This window comes from Lissotriton helveticus, chromosome 12 (assembly GCF_964261635.1).
Source record: "Lissotriton helveticus chromosome 12, aLisHel1.1, whole genome shotgun sequence".
Taxonomy (NCBI): Eukaryota; Metazoa; Chordata; class Amphibia; order Caudata; family Salamandridae; genus Lissotriton; species Lissotriton helveticus.
In genome coordinates, this window is record NC_136073.1 from 737,648,707 (window position 1) to 737,669,482 (window position 20,776).

The window sequence follows — 20,776 nt, forward strand, 5'->3', positions numbered from 1 at the left end:
AGTGTTGAGTAAATGAAGATTAAAAGCTTCTAGGGTGGAAAAGATCTGATTTCTATAAGAGCATTCGTTATCATCCAAATGAATGTTTAAATCTCCTAGAATAGTAAAATTAGATGCTTTAAGCAGAACTGGGGCTAGTAGGTCAGGTAGTGAAGTTATCCAATGACTCGCTGTCCCAGGGGGACGATATGCCAGTAAGCCTGACAGCGTAAATTGAGGGGTTATGGACAGTTGGAATAGAGCTGACTCACAATTTGGAAAACTTAGAAACACAACTAACATCCAGTACAGATCTGGAAACAAATTCTGTTAAAAAAACTATGAGTGGCTACAGGAACCTTTTGATATCCTGATACCACTCAAAACCACACAACAGGAAAAAAAGAAAACCAGCACCTTTGAGAAATACAGAGATAAAAGACATAAAACTACAAATTAGAAAGCTGAAACGTGCCTGGCTCAAAACGAACACCAAACAAGACAAACTTTGCCTACAGAAAATTAGCAGATTGTACAAGTCCGCTATCAAAAAAGCAAAGAAAAGTACTATTCAGACAATTTCAAAATGCTGAACGTGCAAATAAAGAATTCTATAAAATACTCAATGAATTTCGTAAACCGAATGGCCTAGAAGGACCTCATCCCATTAATCAAGATTTCATAGACAAACTGGCAAATAATTACACATACAAAGCAGACATGTTGTACTCGTACTTAAAACAGAGGCAAAGCACCAGCACCAACCCTTTTTCAAAACAACAATCCAAGAATACTCAAACCCAGCCTCTCCGTTCCTTCCAACACATTTCACACGACTGCCCTTCTTACCCATGTCCACCGCAAACTTTCAAGTCAATTCTTCTACCCACCTCTGCTGCCACTCCAGTAAAAAGAATCATCAGCGATTCCTTAACTACCGGAATATTTCCAGAACACCTAAAAAAGTCATACATGCGCCCTTTACTGAAGAAAACAAACTTGGACCGGCTGAACCCTGACAACAACAGACCCATTACAAATGGACCTTTCCTGGGCAAACTGATAGAAAGAGCAGTGTTCGCCCAGATGTCACAAATAATTGAAGAGAATGCCATACTTTAAGATTTCCAGACAGGATTTTGTCCGGGAAGAGGCACAGAATCTGCCCTACTTGCCATCTGGGATGATCTAAAGAACACAGTTGACTGGAACGGGGTTGCAGTGCTACTCCTGTTAAACCTCTTTTCTGCCTTTGACACGGTTGACCATGACACTCTGATACAAAAACTCTACGAAGCCGGCATAGAGGGTCTGCTCTAGACTGGATCACATCCTACCTTCGAAACAGAACTGATGTCATCCATACCCCACCTTTCTCGTCAAACCGCACTCCACAAAAGCAGGGATCCCTCAAAGCTCTATCATCTCACCCATGCTTTGTAACATCTACATGAAGTAATTAATGGCACTGATCAATCAATTTCACCTCACGTGCTATAACTGTGTAGATGGCACACAAATACTTGTTCAACTGGAATGCCCCAAAGACATTGGAAACTCACCAATTTTCAGTTGTCTCAGAGCTGTGGATCAATGGAAGACTTGAAGCCATCTCAAATTGAATGCTTCCAAAACGGAAATACTCACATGTGGCGATTGGAAACATTATGACCCACTTGGTGCCTGGCCTGATGAACTGGGATCACAGCCTAAAGTGTCGAAGAAAGTAAGAAACCTCGGAATGACCATGGACTCTAATGCCCAAGTCGACAAACTAGCAAGATCAAGCTTTGTTACTATTAAAACTCTGACAAATCTTCCCCCATATGAGATTTCCGCACAAGGTCCAAGCTACCATCTCCCTTGTTCTGTCCAAACACGATTACGCCTATAGCCTTTACCAGGGATCACTTTTAACGACCATGAAAAACTACAATGGATTCAGAACTCGGCTGTCAGACTACTCTCCAAACCACAAGACCACATCTCTCCTGCCTTGAAAGCCCTGCATTGGTTACCGGTTGCCTGAAGATCCACGTTCAAACTGCTTTGTATCACCCACAAAGCGATACATGGAATGGGACCACTCTACATCAGGAACAAAATCACCAAACACATTCAACAAAGGAACCTCCGCTCTAGAGTGGTACCTCGCCTCAAAATCCCAAGATAAAAGAAAAAAAAACATGGGTGGTACATCCTTCTCTGTTCAAGCAGCCAAACTATGGAACTCTTCCCCCCCCCCCCCAACAAAAAATCCACGGAAAACCACCTTATCTTCACAAAACTACTCAAGAATTGGCTCTCCCCCACATAAGCACCATACACAAACAGAAATATACAGCATATTCCTCTGAATATAAGCATTTATTTGTACTATAGATATGTACCTATATATGTGTATTGCTTTGTATCAACATGTAGAATAATTATTTTAAGTGCAACACTTGAAAACCAGAGTTTATCTAATGCTTCTTTAATCTACATATACTTACTTCCTTTATGCATTTATATTCCTTCCATGTACTTAGATCAATATATTTATCACTTTTCTCAAAAAACCATATTCAATGCACTACCCTATTTCTCACCCTATACCGCTATCAACATCTTTAATCTACATATTGTATTGTATTGTATACGGTATTTGTAGAGCGCAGCTATCACCTAACAGGTATCTTGGCGCTATAGTACATGAATCGTCAACAGGCAGTGGAGGGGAAACGGGCGAAGACTAAACAGGCAGTTCCAGAGCTATCAAGCTCTGGGAAACAGCCATGTTTTGATCTTCATCCTAAACTGTAGACGATCATGGAGCTGTCTAAATTCCAAATGGAGGCTGTTCCAGAGCTTGGCAGTGGCAGAGCTAAACGCCCTGCCTCCTGACTTAGCTCTTCGAATTTTCTGGACTTTCCCCAAGCAAGTGGTGGCAGAGTGAAGACATCTAGTTGGAATATATCATGTAAAGGTCTCTTGGAGAGGTACGGGTCCAAAGCCATGAAGGGCCTTGAAGACCAGGCATAAAGACTTAAACTGGACCCTCTGCATTATAGGCAACCAATGAAGCTCTGCAAGGGCCAATGAACCTGACGAGTGTCATGGTTTCATCAGTGCCAGTTTGGCCGCCATGGTTTGGACTCTTTGGAGGCGCTCAATCAAGAATTATGGGGCCTCCAACAGTAGGGCGTTACAGTAGTCTAGTCTACTGAGAATGATACTACCAACGACCAACGCTCTGGCCGTCTTTGGCAGCAGCGGGAGGATCTTCTTAACGCTCTGATCAAGGAGAAACAGTTCCCCAACACCTTATGTACATGCATTTCCATTGTTAACCCCTTCGACGCTCATGACGAGCCCAGCTCGTCATGGAGTTTCCATTGATTTCAATGGAAATTACATGGAAGCAGCGCAAGTAGCTTAGCATCCAAGTGGTTAAGTTAGCATCAAGCATCACTCCCAGATTACGTACTGCTTTAGCCGGAGCCAGAGTAGACGTGGTTGGAGGAGGCCAAAAATTGTCCGAAAAGGGGGAGGGACCTTCCCCACGGCACAGTATAAGACTTCAGTCTTATCTGAATTAAATTGAAGTGAGTTAATTCTTAACCAGTGGGCAGTATCCTGCATGCAGTCATGGAAAGTTGCCAAAGAAATCAACTGATTTCCCTCTAGGGAGAAGAAGAGTTTGGTGTTGTCGGCATAATTCACCACTTTCACACCATGCGCCTTTATGATTCCAATCAAGGGTCTCATATAGATATTAAAAAGAATAGGGCTTATCGCCGAGCCTTGAGGAACACCATGGTGGATGTTGGAAAACTTAGACTGCTACGGCGGGAGGGAAACCGCCTGACATCTGCCAGATAGATAAGAGCGGAATCACTCTAGGGCCGTCCCTGACACCCCAACTTCTTCCAGGCCGGTCAGCAGAATACCATGGTCGACCGTATCGAAAGCGGCAGACGGGTCAAGCAATATTAGAATGCTAGATTGTCCCCTGTCTGCCCTCAGTCGAAGGTCGTCTAACACGGTCACTAGGGCAGTCTCAGTTCCATGGCCAGGTCGAAAGTCGAACTGGACATCGTCCAACTTGGAGTTAGATTCCAGGAACTAAGAGAAAGTAATGATGACCAGTCGTTCAATGATTTTAATCGGGGAAGGTAAGAGCGAAATTGGTCTGTAATTACCAGTGCAGGTCGGGTCAAGTGTCGTTTTTTCCAGGAGTGGAGTAACCACCGCCCGTTTCCAGCATGCTGGCACTGAACCAGAGATTAGAGAGCTGTTACAGATCTGACGCAGAGTAGGAAAAAGCTCAGAACCTAGCTCCTTCCAAATTTTGTGAGGAAGAGGATCTAAAGGGGACCCTAGGAGGCTTTATCCTCATCCGAGTAGATCTTCCTCCATTTCCGCTCAGCCTGTCGGCAAATCAATTTTAAAGATTTCAGATGATCATTGTACCAGCAGGCTGACGGCCTGCCAGTCTTCTTACAGTTTTTCATGGGAGCATTCTGGTCAAGTCGACTTTGAATCTGATCACAGAAATCCATATAATTGTCTTCCACTGTTATTTCATTGTTAAAATCATTTCCAAAGGAAAATATTGAGGAGGAACCAGTCTTTTTTTTTTTAAGAAGTCCCCTCCAGTCTCTACTCCTGAACATCCTTATCCTACTAACTTTATGCCTCTATATACTTTCCATGTACTTATGGATCCATATATTTATTACTTTCTTCTAATTCAGCATATCCAATGGACTACCCTATTTCTCATGCTATACCGCTCTCAATATATCTTCTACCTCAACTCTCTGACTCATCTCAAACCTCTTTCTACTACTCTTTCCAAGGCACTACCCTATTTTTCACCCTATACCTCTATCAATATATCCTCTACAATCACTCTCTCATTCTTCCCAAACCCCATACCACTATTATGTTCCCCAAAATAACCCTTTCTATACTCTACCACTCCTTGCATCATCTGACACCTCTTTTACTATACCGGTCCTTCAAAACAAGCCGTTCAAAACTCTTCCCTCTGACTCTTCCCCTCCACATTCCTTTTTACTCATCCAAAGCCTCCTATTGCTATGACCTCCAAAACAAGCAACAAAAAGTCTAAACCCTTCACTCTTCTATCCCTCCACTACCCTTTCCAATCAAAATAACAGACTAACATGTCAAATTCTCAAATTTCATATTTCACTATACTAATTCACCACTAATCCTTAATTCCGGAGTAGCGTGCTACTCGCCGAAAAAGCGCTTCGACTCCTTGGCAGGGGTAGTAAGCGCTATATAAATGCAATTACAATACAATACTATCTAGACACAAGGTCCACTCTACGAGGGGTAGGCTGCTACTGCTGTTCTACTGAGGAAGGTACCCATTGCGGAAATGTGCAAGGCTGCAATATGAAGATCAGTACATACGTTTGCTCCGCATTATTGTCTAGACTCAGGCAGATGCTCAAGTAGGGAAGCATCTTTAAGAAATCTCTTTGGATAATTTGTTGTCAACTGCTAATTAATGGTTCTATTCGTCCGCAGGGCTTTGGGAATAGCTAGCTATTCTATTTAGTGCTTATAACTATTGAGAAGTATCCCCTGGAAGAGAAGGATACATTGCTAACTTGTTATCCTAGTACTCTTCCAAGGGAATACTCATCAAAGTCATAAGCAACTCACTGGAATGTTCATGTCAGTGTTAAAAAATACCTGACTTAACTGTCATCTGTGGGGCATGATAGGATTCAGGAGGTCATGGAGGTCTTAAAAGCACAGTCTCAGTTTTCTCTGTTATGGTTTTCAATGCCACCTATTGGCTAATAACGCCTTCCATTTGCTTGCTTTTTCCTTCCAAATAAAGGCTATGTTTTTACACTTTAAAGTTTAATTTCCTGTAGTACAGAAATGCTGAATGGTTGTGTACCTTTTAAATGAAAAAGTCAATGTAATTTGGGCATGTTTTAGCATCTTTCTGTAGGCTACACACATATATATATATATATATATATATATATATATATATATATATATATATATATATATATATATATATATATATATATATATATATATATATATATATATTCTCCCAATCCTGGCTTTGATTATAGAAGAACAGGCACCGACTCCGTGGATGTGATCAAAGGTTCTTTTATTCACCAATAACAAGCGATCAGACGCGTTTCGGCGGATGGAACCGCCTTGCTCACTACATCTAGATATATATATCACATGTTGAAGCCTGCCTGTAACTTTGTTGAGGTCATCAACAAAAACGACCATAAACTGAACTTCACGGCACACATTGACCCTGTAACTACCAATTTTCGGGACATCCCAGTGTTCATTGAGAAAGGGGTCATAGAAACATGCTTATTCAGGAAACCGACAGCAGGCAACACATTATTGCACGCCTCAAGTTTCCACCCCCAGCACACTATCTCTAGTCTTCCCTATGGAGAATTATGGCGTATCCGAAGGGCGTGCAGGTCCAATACTACACTGGTGATTGCACAACAAGCTGCTAAGGAAAGGCTAATGGAGCGAGGTTATGATCCTAAAAAATTGGACATTGCTCTGAAAAAAGCCAACAATAAAGATTGACTAGAGCTACTGAAACCTGTGAACAATGTCAGCAATGTAGCTACGTCCCCATCTGTTAGCACTGATGAGACTGAAAGAGAAGGTGGGTCGAGTGATGTCATGCAAGTTTATCTCGACTTACAGCAAGCAAGCCAATGCCATCAAGAGCATCATCAATACGCAATGGCCAATTGTGCTTACCAATGCCACATTACAGCAGGTACTTCCCAACAAACCCAATTTCACTTACTGTAAGACTTACTCGATGCGCAGTGATCTAGTAAAAACCAGTCTGGAATTAAATACCAAAAGCGGTTGGCTCACCCCAAAGAAAGGCTTTTTTAAGTGTAGCACTTGTCGTGCTTGTAAATTCGGGGTGAACACTACTTCGTATTCCACTGCTTTTTCGGATATTCCTATCAAATTGATAGGTCACTACACTTGCCGCACAGAGTTCACTGTGTACGTGTTAAGATGGATCTGCGGGTTACAGTATGTCGGCAGTACCAAACTACAGGTTTTTACACGTATATTGCAACACCTCTGGGCAACTGTCAATTCAGACCCTCCTTATCCGGTAGCGAGACACGTCATATTGGAGCACAATAACAATCTTAATGTGCTCCAATATTTTGTCATTGACAGGTTGCCCATCAATAACGCGGAGGCAATCGGGAGAAGAGGCTTAGACAGTTAGAAACTCAGTACATCATTGAACTCGACACCAAAGCCCCCCGAGGTCTCAATATTTGTGAAGATTTGCACTATTACCTGTAGTTACATGGTCATTCCAACACCACTTTTACTTTCCTGTTTTCTATGGTTTTATACACAGTATTGGTTTTAATGTTTTAGTCTCTGCGGTTCGTCCAGTTTTATGGCTTTTTACCATTAATTTATATGGTTTCATGTGAGTTTTTGGTTTTAAGCTATTTATTGGCGTGTTTGCACAGATTTAACATTGATTCAGTCACTGAACTAGTTTCGACATTATGTGAAGGTATCAGTTATAACTTCAACTACCAGAATTCATTTCACCGTGAGTGATTTCTTGGGATCATCTGGGGGGCTCCCCAGATTTAGACTAATTCTTATAGAGTTGATATAGATTTTAGAAATGACAGATAGTACACAGTTGCATTTGAGCATTCATTAAGTTGGTGTACATTGGTCATTTGATGCTGCTTTTTCATTCAAATTTTTTTTTGTATTTTATATTTTGTCACCAGAATGTATCTTTGCACTTTTTTGTACTTGGCACTTTTCACGTCGTTGCTGTCAGCAACATGTATTGCAACAAGGGCTTATACTACATTGTTTATCATTGGAGCACTTTAATTGGAATGCAAATGATTTTTCTTTTACATTTCATGTTTGCTGCTTAATCGCATGAAGTATTTGTACTGTCATTATTTGCACATATTTATTCCAGGTGGACTCCGAATTTTTTAACGTGACTTGTTTTAAAATTCTGTAGTAATTTTTACATGTATCTAACTATTATTCGATTTTTTGGTGCATTTGTGCATTTTAGATTTAAAGTCTGACTGGGTGATTGATTTTATACCCAATACCCATGACTCGATCGATTTGTCTCATTTTAATTTGACAAACATCCAGATGTTACATGTATTTGAAAACTGACCTGCTTTAAGCATTGGAGCAGTTATTGTATTCATTTGTTGACATCTAAAATCATTGTCGCCAGTGCCTTCCATTCATGCACACCAAGTATTTTTACTATGTTTAATATGTCAGCTGACAGTATCACATGGTACTCTGGGACCATACAAATGTGTTTTACTCACCCGACAGGCGCTCATGTGATCAAGGCCACTGCGTTGGCCGAAACGTTTTATGACCGCTTTGCACCGTTAATTTAATAAACACGATATCCTGACAAGCAGTATACAGCGTATTCAAGAGTCTGTTTTTCTCTCTCTCAAGGGAACGAGAGGACCGGAGGGGCCGTGGCACAACTAACACATGGAGGGAGGCGGGATCGGGTTTCGCATGGCATATGTGCTATATAACTGTTGAACTACAGGAAGGATCTGATGGCGATGTTATGTATCTAGCTCAAATGATTGACTTTATGGAATACCTCGATTGTTTACGGTTTAATTTACGATGTACACAGAAAATCAATTAAGATATAAAAAAAAAAAGTCAGTTTTCTCTGCATGGTGCCTGCATGCATCTTGGAGTGTAAACTGATATACGTGTGTGTGTATATATATATATATATATATATATATATAGATAGATAGATAGATATTATTTTTAGGATTGGAAGTATTTTAACACTGCCTGATGGTGGCGCCGGCCTCTAATTGAGAAAGGCGGTTGCCGAAACGCGTCTGAAGAGTGTGCTTGTCCAATAAACTTTTTGGACTCGTCCCTGTGAGGGCTGCGTACTTTTTGTACGACTGAGCTTAGGTCTGAGTGTGACCCGCGTGGTGCCGTCACCCGTTGCTGCAGCACCCGGTCGAGAGTGAAGGGAAGCGGACGGACAGGAAGCATATATATATATATATATATATATATATATATATATATATATATATATATATATATATATATATTTTCACCATTCCGTCGCCTCCACCTCGCTCTGGAATAACAACCAGCCATGGTAAGTAGCACTTGGACACGGACCAATAAAGTGTCCTTCTTTCGTTTATTTAATTAGTGCAGGTAAAGTCCATGACGTTTCGGCTCCACGAGCCTTGTTCACATGACAATGTTACTTAATCGGTGTCAACCTTTTAAAGTGCCAGTGATGATTAAATTGACGTCACGTGTGAGTGCTTAGGCAAGGACATAGAAAACATACTATGTTGGATTTTCTAATGACATTATAATAACGGGTAACTTAGCTTGATTTGTGAAAATGTATCAGTAAAATACCAAAAGCGGGGGTCTAGTACATAGTGTAAAAATATATATATATATATATATATATATATATATATATATATATATATATATATATATATATATATATATATATATATATATATATACAGATATACATTTTATGACGATCCCGGAGTGCGTTAACCTCGTTAAATTCATGGTAAAATACATTTATTACTAGAGGTTATAAACATTGATATTCTATTCTTCTAATTAAATAGACAAACCAGGAGTTCCCCTGCTCTAAGTCCAGGGTGTCTAATACTTTTAACCAGGTTCCAAACACAACATCATAGTAGTAACAATAATAAAGTGCAAGTGCTTGTTTTAGAGATATACATAATAGTGCAAATAGTACCATCAAATGTGCAAATTCCGCAATAAATGTGCAAAATAGCAATTTGTTGTGCAAATTCCACAATATGTGCAAAATATCAAAATCTGGCCACTATCTCGTTGTGTCAACCAGGATTCCACATCCCTGATAATCAACATGTTTAAGAACCTTTATAGATGAACTGGGCACCCTAACCCTAACATAGACATATATATGTATATGTATATGTTTTAGGGTACTACGTAGGGTACTACGTACGTTAGTGAGGTTAAACATGCATATATATATCATATTGAATATATGTACCGGTGTCCCCGCGCATGGGCTGGACTATTCAGTGCTTATGACTTTTGTGACTATTCCCCTGGAAGAGAACTAGGATTACAGGTAGGAAATTTATCCTTGCCACCCATATGAGCTGTTTGTCAAAAATTAAACTGACTTGTGGCATGGCTTTTGTGGATTTTTAGACTATTTCATAACACAGGACTTGCTGTATGTTAAAATAGTCACTGTTTGTGCATTGAATGCATTGAGTGTGTGATGAAAGTATTGTGTCCTGCTTATTTTCTAACGAGCCATTCAATTGGTGCAGGCTAAAAAAATATGTCCTCAGTGTCACAGGCTAACAAAATATGTCCTCAGTGTCAAGTTTTCTGAGGTTCACATAAACAACCATTTGAAGGGATTTTTTTCTAATGTCAAGTCATTTAAAAAACATTTATGCTGAAATGTAGCTACAGGTAGAATCAACTTTGTAAGTTCAATCTTAAAGGTAGGAGGAGATGCGTTAAGACAGCAGTAGGCTCCTTTTACTGTTTAATGTCAACAGAAGTATGGTTCATTGTTCTGTGTCGCAAAATATGAGCCTTTTTTTTTTTTTTAGAAAAACAAGGGGGACCCACTAAATGGCTCGGGACCATGGGTATAAGCTATTTTAAGGAAACAAAGGTCCTAAGCCTAGAATAATTTAATATATAGACCACAATCGGACAATATATGCACTTATTCTTATGCCCAGCCGGGCAAAGAATTTATTAAACAAAATAACCAAAATACACTTTACAATTTTAAAACAAACATATGACGTTTGCAGTAGGGCACAAGCCTGTGCCGTACTTAGAGATAGAGGAAAGTTGTGAAAGAGGGTGCAGAGAAGGGGACAGTTTACGTCAGGCAAGGAGAAAGTTTGAGCGAAGCTGGATACTGCATTAAAATTCAGATTGGCAGTATTCCCCAGAGTAGTACATACATATATAAATGTTCATAAATCAACTGTATGACTGCTAAACAAAGTCGACGGCGTTTCGATCCCGTGCTCAGAATTTATGGGATCATCATCAGGACTTAATAATTGCCTGCTAATACAAGAAAAATGCCCTCGGGGTGAACAGTTCAAGGTTCGGAATCGTTGTGGAATCGTACCAAGGGGTAGAATGGCTGGATCATAGAGGCACTTCTGAGAATTGGTGATGGTTGATTATTTAGCAATGCGAAGCATGCCCAGTGTGGGAGCCCCGTCTGTTTGAATTAGATTTTGGCCAGTGTTCGATACAATGTTCGATCCGCGTTTAGCAGGAAGCTTGTCCGTGGGGGCGGTCGGTAAAATTACGCGATCCGCTTCAGAAGGGTGGTCGGACGTGGTGCCGATGCACAGGTTCCTTGTGGGTGGCGCTGCTTCCTCGATATGCAAGCTGACCACTTCCTCACAACATAGAACACCATTTATTTATTTATTTATTTTGAAAGTTTTATATAGCACGAACAAGATCTTTGCAGATATCAGAGCGCTTTACAAAGCCGGGAATGCCAGCAAGAGAGTGGGGTTACACATAATAAGTGGGAAGGGTAGGTACGTGAGGGAGCAAAGTAGTACAGCACATCTATAATACAAATATAACAGTTAAATGTGTGCATAGATAGTCAGTAGCGTCAATAATACAGGTGAAATAAATAGTATAGAGTTCGAACAGAGTAATACAGGTCGGGGCTTCGTCCAACCTTTGCCCTATTGCAGATACTACTTTTCGGAGTTCTTTGTAAACTTTGCTATCGTTCTTACTCATATTGTGTGAAGAACAGACTATAATAAATGATTGATTTACATAAAATGCAAATACTTGTTTCCATGCTGAGTTCGGGGTAGACCATCATCATATCTACTGCAGTAAAGAGATTCTCGGACAGGTTTTGTTTCTTCCTAACAGTTTTTTTTTGTGTTATAATTTTTTATTAGCATTTCATAAATACGGTACAAGAAATACCTGTGCAAGCATAACTCGAGTGAGACATCTGCCATTTTTTCTCACAAAAGTACATTTCCTTTTGGGGCTTAAAAATCTGCCAGGTGTGACCCCTGTAATTAGTTGGTCATACGATATGATGCCCAACATCGAGCCTCACCCCTTCAATCAATCAATCAATCATTTGTAAAGCACACTACATACCCGCGAGGGTCTCAAGGCGCTTGGGGGGGCTGCTACTGATCGAACAGCCAGGTCTTGAGTATCCTCCTAAAGGTCAGCAGGTCTTGGGTCTGTCGTAGGCTCAGTGGGAGGGTGTTCCATGTCTTGGCTGCGAGGTGGGAGAAAGATCTCCCACCGGTGGTTGTGTTTTGGATGTGCGAGACGGTGGCGAGTGAGAGGTCGGCAGAGCGTAGCTGGCGGTTGGGGATGTAGAAGGAGAGCCGTCTGTTGAGGTAGACTGGGCCAGTCTTGTGGAGTGCCTTGTGTGCGTGGGTGAGGAGCTTGAAGCATATCCTCTTGTTGACGGCGAGCCAGTGCAGGTTTCTCAGGTGGGGGGTGATGTGGCCGTGGCGTGGTACGTCGAGGATCAGTCCTGCCGAGGCGTTTTGGATGCGTTGTAGTCGTTTGATGAGCTTTGTCGGGGCTCCCGCGTAGAGGGTGTTTCCGTAGTCGAGTCTGCTGCTAATGAGGGCCTGGGTGACTGTCTTTCTTGTATCTGTCGGGATCCATCTGTAGATCTTGTGGAGCATGCGGAGGGTGTTGAAGCAGGAGGAAGAGACGGCGTTGACTTGCTTGGTCATTGAGAGCGTTGAGTCGAGGATGATTCCCGGGTTGCGTGCGTGGTCGGTGGGTGTCGGGGCTGCCCCCAGTGCCGTCGGCCATCAGGAGTCATCCCAGGCTGAAGGGTTGGAGCCACGGATGAGGACCTCCGTCTTGTCAGAGTTCAGCTTCAGACGGGTGGTCTTCATCCAGTCGGCGACGGTCTTCATTCCTTCGTAGAGGTTGGCTTTGGCTGTGATGGGGTCCTTGGTGAGGGAGAGGATCAGCTGAGTGTCGTTGGCGTAGGAGATTATGTTGAGGTCGTGCTGTCGGGCTATGTGTGCCAGCGAGGCCATGTAAATGTTGAACAGCGTCGGGCTAAGGGAGGATCCCTGGGGTACGCCGCAGATGATCTCGGAGGCTTTGGAACGGAATGGGGGAGGCGGACGCTCTGGGTTCTGCCGGTGGCAGACGGTGTCGAAGGCGGCAGAGAGGTCTAGGAGGATGAGTGCTGCGGTCTCGCCATTGTCCAGCAGGGTCCTGATGTCGTCGGTGGCGGCGATAAGGCCAGTCTTAGTGCTGTGGTTGCTACGGAACCCTGACTGGGAAGGGTCCAGGATTCTGTTTTCTTCAAGGTATCGTGTTAGCTGTCTGTTGACAGTTTTCTCGATGACCTTGGCCGGAAAGGGGAGCAGAGAGATGGGCCGGAAGTTCTTGAGGTCTCTTGGGGTCTGCCTTAGGTTTTTTGAGTAGGGCTTTGATCTCTGTGTGTTTCCAGATCTCTGGGAAGGTCGCGGTCTCGAGGGAGAGATTGATGACGTTGCGCAGGTGGGGTGCGATGGAGCTGCTTGCTCTGTTGAAGACGTGGTGCGGGAATGGGTCCGACGGAGAGCCGGAGAGGATTGAGCGCATGGTCTTGATGGAGTCCTCGATGCTCACGCTGGCCCAGGCTAGCAGGGGGTCGTGGTCGTTGGCGTACAGAGGGTCTGTTGTGTTGCTGTCTGGGTGTTGAACTGTTGTGGATGTTTGCTATCTTGCGGTGGAAGAAGGTGGCGAGGGAGTCGCACAGGGCTCGTTGGTGTTGGAGCTGGGGTTGGAGAGTTCCTTCACGATGTTGAAGAGCTCCTTGCTATTGTGTGCGTTGTTGTCGAGGCGGTCTTTGAAGGAGGTCCTCTTGGCCGCCCTGATGAGGTGGTGGTGGTTGCGGATGGCGTCCTTGTGTGCTGCGTGGCTGTCCGGAGTTTGTTCACTGTGCCATTTCTTATCTAGTTTCCGGCAGGCTTGCTTGGAGGCTAGGAGTTCTGGTGTGAACCAGCTGGCCCTCTTGCTGGTGTCTCTGTGGGGGGGTTTCTTCAGCGGGGCGAGTGTGTTGGTGCAGTCCTCGATCCAGCGTCTGAGGCTGTGGGCAGCGTCGTCGGTGTTGGAGGGTTCGGTGGGTGGGCTGAGAGCGAGGTTTGCGTGTAGTTGGTCTTCGGTGATTTTGCTCCAGCAGTGGCGGGGGATCTGTTGGGTGCGGTGGTGTGTGGTGGGTTTCTGGAGGGCGAAGTGGATGCAGCTGTGGTCAGTCCAGAGGAGTTCGGTGGTGTGGTTGATGGAGAGGTACATGCTTGAGGAGAAGACTGGGTCGAGCGTGTGGCCGGCAGAGTGGGTGGGCGTTGTGACGAGTTGCTTCAGTCCGAGGTTGGCGAGGTTATCGATCAGGGTTGTGGAGTTGTTGTCGTTGTTGTTCTCAAGGTGAAAGTTCAGGTCTCCAAGGAGGATGTAGTCGGTGGAGGTCAGGGCGTGCGTGCTGATCAAGTCGATGATGGAGTCGCTGAAATGGGGGCGGAGTCCGGGGAATCGGTAGACGAGGGTGCCTCTGAGGGTGGAATTAGGGTCTGTGTGGATCTGGAAATGCATGTGTTCGGCGGTGCTGAGCGGGTCGTCGGTGCTAGTCGAGACCCTGATGCTGTTCTTGTGGACGATGGTGATTCCTCCTCCGTCTCCGTTGGTGCGGTCTCTGCGGGTGATCTTGTAGCTGTCTGGGATGGCGATGTCGGGTGCGGATGAGTCGTTAAACCAGGTCTCTGTCAGGAAGGCGACGTCCGGGGATGTTGTGTCGAGCAGGTCCCAGAGCTCGACGGCATGCTTGCGTGCGGAGCGGGTGTTCAGTACCCCTTGAGGGGCCTTGAGGGCTCGGAGTCTCAGAAATTTTTCTGTACCCATACAAATTGTCCTTGAGCACTCAAAGTTCGAAGGTGTGTCAAATCTTCTTGGGCTTTATTCTCATTGTATTTATTCTTGTTATTCAAGTTCATTACAACTCTAGCCAACATGTGTTTCGACGCTGGTCAGATTTCCCATACGCCTTTCTAAGGGATGTTCCAGTTGCAGCATACAGATCTCCAAGGATTAAAAGCCATTATCTTTATTAGCTGTCACAAGTCGGATCTGGAGTTAAAATCCCCTTCAGTGAGGTTAACAGAGAGCGGAAAATACGCCGAATTTGTCCACATGAAGCATGAGTGCATGTCCCGGAGTTCTACAGCAGCGTCATATTTGTTAGGTCAGGATCCTTTTTACATACTCCTATTAAATCAAATACGTCCAGAGGTATTGTGTAATCCTCCTCAGTTCTAGGAAAGGTCCAATTGATGTTTGTAAGGTGCTTAACCGATATGAAGGATATACGCCTCAATATTTTTCATCACAAAACCCTAATCCGTTAACCTAATTCTCACTAAATTATAATTATCTTATTTAACCTCATAGTTGTAGTAGTTTGTTACATGCCGAGCAATAGCTCTTGTTCTCTAGGCCCTTTGCTTTCTTCACTCAGCTCAGTGTATTTAACGCCCGTACTGTTGCTGTAGTGAAGCCTTTGTAGTCTACAATTTATTAGAACACACCAAAGCCATTCCTCATGTCATAACCTTTCCTGTTTGAAATGTATTACGAGATGCTTCAAATAGACATATATTTCTATTGTTTATGGATTCTGACAAGATACCTGTGATATAAAGTTAGTGTTCTAAATATGAAACTTTTCCTCTTTAAACAATATTTCACACTTATTTTGTAACTCTATTGGTCAATATGGGTGACTATAATGTTTGAAGAGCAAAGGGGTCTTACAGCAACACATCTTGTAGAACCCTTTGCTCTTCAAACATTTTAGCCATCCATTAATTTGCTAACACATATTGCACCAGAAACACATCTTTATAGTAATGGGTGATGGATTCATTATCATCCAAAAAAGCATTTAGGTTTATAGATTATTTCAAAATGTTCTCATCATTACTCTAGGAACAAACTGATGCAACAGCCAACTGAAAATAATCCCAGACAAAGGTTTTCCTAATTTATTGTCTACGCTGCCAGTTTACAGCAACGAAAATGTATAAATGCACAGCATTGAACAACCATAAAAAAAAATGTTATATGTATTATGCATAGACCACCTGTGGATTTGATCAAATGGTTGGCAGTATGCAAGGTGAAAAGCCCCTACTTGCTGAGTTGCTTTCAGTTGTTGGTGATTTGTGATGTTCCTGTAGGACGGCAGTGATGAAATATTGAAGAGATGAATGCCTGATTTAATTTCACTTTCTGTGCTTCAGTGTCGAGAGTTCAGAAGAGCCAGTGTATGAAAGCCTGGAGGAGTTCCACGTGTTTGTTCTTGCTCACGTACTGAAGAGGCCTATTGTGGTGGTGGCTGACACGATGCTAAGGGACTCTGGTGGAGAGGGTAAGTTGTTTAAGTAGACAGCCATTTTCTATTCAACTGCATTCTTAATCTGTTCTTATACACTGCTTGCTTTATTTAGTCTTTGTTCCTCTAAATAAATTGACATTTTATGAAAACATTCACTATGCGATCACCTATACACCACACGCACATGGGTACTCTCATGTCTCCCTCCTTCCCAGCTGTTAGTTATTTGCCAGCGGGTAAAAGAAGAACAAGAAAAAAAAGTTCTTGCAAACATGCTCCCATTTAGAAGACCCTGTGTTATAGATTCCCTCTTGGTGTGAGAGCTACAACCCCTTAAGTTTGTGCATTTGTGAGAAAACATGCCCAAAGCAGTTTCTTTTGCACGTCCCCATATTTGGATTGTGCTTTTTTCCACTCTCCCCTTTTGAATCGACCACTATTTTTTGCATTTGTTTATTTCTTTGGCTAATCTGCCCCCCTCTGCTGCACATATGTTTTCAACAGGATTCAAGTAGTGCACTGCTTGAAGGAACCATTTTCAGCGATTGATACTCATTGAGGTTTGCTTCTCATGTTCAGTGTATCATCATCAAGTCGAATCTTGTATTGTCTGGTCTGGCGTTCATGTGAGGTCACTCAGAAACCATCTTCTTTCTGTCAAGAAGATGGTACAAAAGGAAATGACGGAACTTTATCTTAGAATGACTACCATCATACTTGTCATTACCTCTTGGAAGGGAAAGCACCAAGTAATGAGGCTTGTTGACCTGAAATACCACACCACCTGTTCATGTCTATCTGAGTCCAAACAGTAATGCATCTTGGTCCTTCTGTCTGAGAACTCCACTGGACAGGGGTGGACATTCTGAGACGTACGCAGTTGGCTAAATCCCTTATGTTTGATGTGGGGCCTGTCTTTTTACAGGCTCCCATTGCAAATAAATGGATATGGGTGTCTTCAACTTGTACATTGTACTAAGAATTCAGAAAATACGCTTTTCTACCTTAAAGTTGAGAAAATAACACTTAAAATGGTTTAAAACAAGGTTTGCAAAATCATATCAGAACTTCAATCGGCAGCAGAATTTGCTTTTGGTGGAGTTTCCCATGTCTTCTTTGAAAAAAGTACCAGATGACGAAAATAGACAAAAGGAATATGAGAGTGCAGGTTTTAACCCACACCAGAAATGAGTGAGGCGGAGAAGATTTTTACACAAACAAATCTTCCATTGTGATTAAGGTGACGAAATATGGTACACCAAATATTCTCAGTATTTTCTCTGTTAGGAGGTTTGATGCAACTCTTTTTTTTATTCACAGTCCTCCTGAGCAGCTTTTTAACACACCAGACTGAGAATAAGTAGAAAACCCCTTACAATGATTTCCAGGCCCAATTGACCTCCTTTTGAGCATATTCCAGCATTTACTTACTCCAGAGAGGATTTTAACCGTTCCATCTCTATTTTCAGCTAATGGTCAGGTACCAAGACCAGTGTTTTTATTTAAACACCGCTCGTGATATCCCAGTTTTGTCCACACTAAGTTCTCCATTGATAGCTACATACCCCATGTTGAATTTAGGAGGATGACCTACAATTAACTCAAATTAACAAGTACAACAGTGTAACAGAGAGAGTAATATAACAATACTTTACGATTTCTAGATGATCGGTCATCAAGATTTGTAGAAGAAATAAGTACTGTGTGGTAGCCCTAATTTTGTATAGGCCTCTGGTCATTGACATCCGATGTCCACCCTTTTTTTGTGACTTAAAGTTAGGGTGACCACCTCCCACCTGCTCAGTATGGCTGCAGTTTCCAGTCCTGGCTTTTTGCGTGATAAACAAGTGCATCTCGAGACTCGTGGCCTTATTTTGCTTCCATTGCAACAACACACCTTAAAACAATGATTTTTAGATAAAAAGTTCAGGACTGGCAGCATGGTCCATCTGGAGTGAGGTGGTCACCCTACTTATCATTGTCTTTCTTATGTGCACTTTTACAGTTGACATACTAAACACTCTAACGATTTACATTATGCTTACAAACCAGATTAATATGTCTTCTTTGTATAATCAAACTTCTCTTTCCTACAGGTTGCTTGTAGGAGAGCAATTATGGTTCTCGCTATCTACAGCTAGGTCATTATTTTGCCTTGATTGAGTTTCATTTAGGAGACCGTTCATATTCAAACTCACTATTATAATGGTCTTTACTACGTTTATTAGGAAAACACATACTTTTCATTTGTTGTGTGTGATTAAAAAAAGTAATAATCTTCTCACCATGACAAACTTATAGTACATTGGTTCATAACCTTTTGATTTCTGTGGACACACCACTCAGCCATTACTGGAAGCTGGGGATCCCCACCCGAGGAGTTTTGATGATTTGAATTGCAAAACAACACACAAACATACAGATATGAGCATTCTTCAATAAAATACACAAATAATGAAAAAAATTGTATTTAATTAACACACTAATGTAAAACACAACTCAATTTTATTTTATTGGGAAGGTTGGAGCTTTACTAAATTCATTTGAGGCCACCCATTGGCCATATTATGTTGTGTTGGATTCACATGCACTACTGCCACGAATCAATCTTCGGATGCCAACTTGATTTTTAGCCTCAGTTTTCAAATTCCTTAACATTAACTGAACATTTTCAAATGTTAACTTTTGCATTTTGCTTCGTTATATATACATTATTCATATGTTAACATTATTTAAGAATATAAGCAATTCTGGACTCCCTGAGTAGGGAGTTGCAGATCCCTAGGGGTCACCAGACCGCAGGTTAAGAGCTGTCATAGTATTTAGCCACACACAACCCTGGACCTTTCTACCATGGCTGGCCTTTCTTTCCAGTCTGTTATTGGCTCCATAGCCACACTACTAACAACATTGAGTACTTTATTTCTCGGCTCATTGTAGACCTTACTCCACCATTTTCATTTAAGATTTACCTTTACACATCTCTCCGTTGTTTCTTGATAAAAGTTCAACCTGATCACAATGTTCAAGTCTCCAGAGATCAGCTGCTGCTTTGGTTTTGACAGAGACATTTTTTGCTCTGTACTCCGGAAACTTAATAAAACTACTTTGCTCAGCCTGGGCTTTTGCTCTTCCTAAGACCGCACCAGCATTCTCTTTGGGAGAACCCATGTACCCTCTGAACTTGATTCTAGATATTGTCTCCCTATAGCTCCAGGAAAGTGTTCCTAGTAAATTCTACTACATATTTTCTGCAATGTTAACCTTCAACATCGATTTTGGAACCAAAAAGATGTAGGTTAGACATCCATGCTTAGTTTCTAAGTCCAATGTGTTTTAGCTCAAACGGGCAATCAGTTGTTCACATTGATTTGATTGTCTTCGAAGTCAGCAGTCTTATTCAACCGCATTTAACCCGGCAATTTTGTGCTCAGTCCATCATTTAGTTTTGATACTTGTTAACTTGTTTGTCACTGCAGACTTTTCAGTTCTACATTTGTTTCGGCCTGACCAGCCTCGACCAAGACATACATTTGAATCATTGCTGCTTGTGGATAGGGCAAAACAATAAAAGAGGATCAATTGCCAGATTTGCTAACTGGGAGCTCCAAGTGCAAAACAGAGGTCAAACCTTCAACTTATCCTCTGCAGAGGCCTGACCCCCACATCACACCTTTTCTTTCACATAAAATTCAACCCACTTGCTCTCATGCATTAATATCCAGATTGCCTAAGAAAGCTTTCTACACACATCAGGCAACTTTCATTACAAAAGGCATAAACATCCAGATACCCACGGTTCTTTGTTTTTATAGTAAATCTGGCAAATCTAGAACCGTGCTCGACCAAAAGTTTTCCACACTCCAGTGTCCCAACAGCTGAAGACCCAAAAAGAAAATGTCAAATACTTCTTTGTACAACAGTTAGTGACCTCCTAATTAAGACCTATGTTTTAGAAGGAGAAAAATCAATGTGCTTGTCATGTTCCATTTAAAGGCAGAAAACCATGTTTCAATCAGTATTTTGAGTGGAAATTTAAATCCTTCTGAGTTCCAGCTTTGCGAACGCAGTTCCACAACATCCAGAATAGCAAAATTAGAAACCTAACCATAGGAAGAACAGGGATTCCACTGAACATGTGTGAAAAACCCTCTTTCCAGAAAGAAAAATTATTTTCTAGAGTCCCCTCACCCACCATGGTTACCCCTAGGTTGCATGCTTCATTATTGGAGTCCTCTCAATCCGCTGCGG

The 20,776-nt window shown here is 42.1% G+C and overlaps 1 protein-coding gene across 2 annotated transcripts in view; it reads left to right on the forward strand.

Annotated features, from left to right (window-relative positions):
• The window catches only part of OTUD7B (OTU deubiquitinase 7B), a 395,374-nt gene that overhangs the window by 284,373 nt on the left and 90,225 nt on the right, over positions 1-20,776 (forward strand). For both annotated transcript variants that reach the window (XM_078670064.1, XM_078670063.1), the window contains exon 7: positions 16,431-16,558. In XM_078670064.1, coding sequence (XP_078526190.1) covers positions 16,431-16,558 — 128 coding nt within the window. The remainder of the gene's footprint in view (positions 1-16,430; positions 16,559-20,776) is intronic.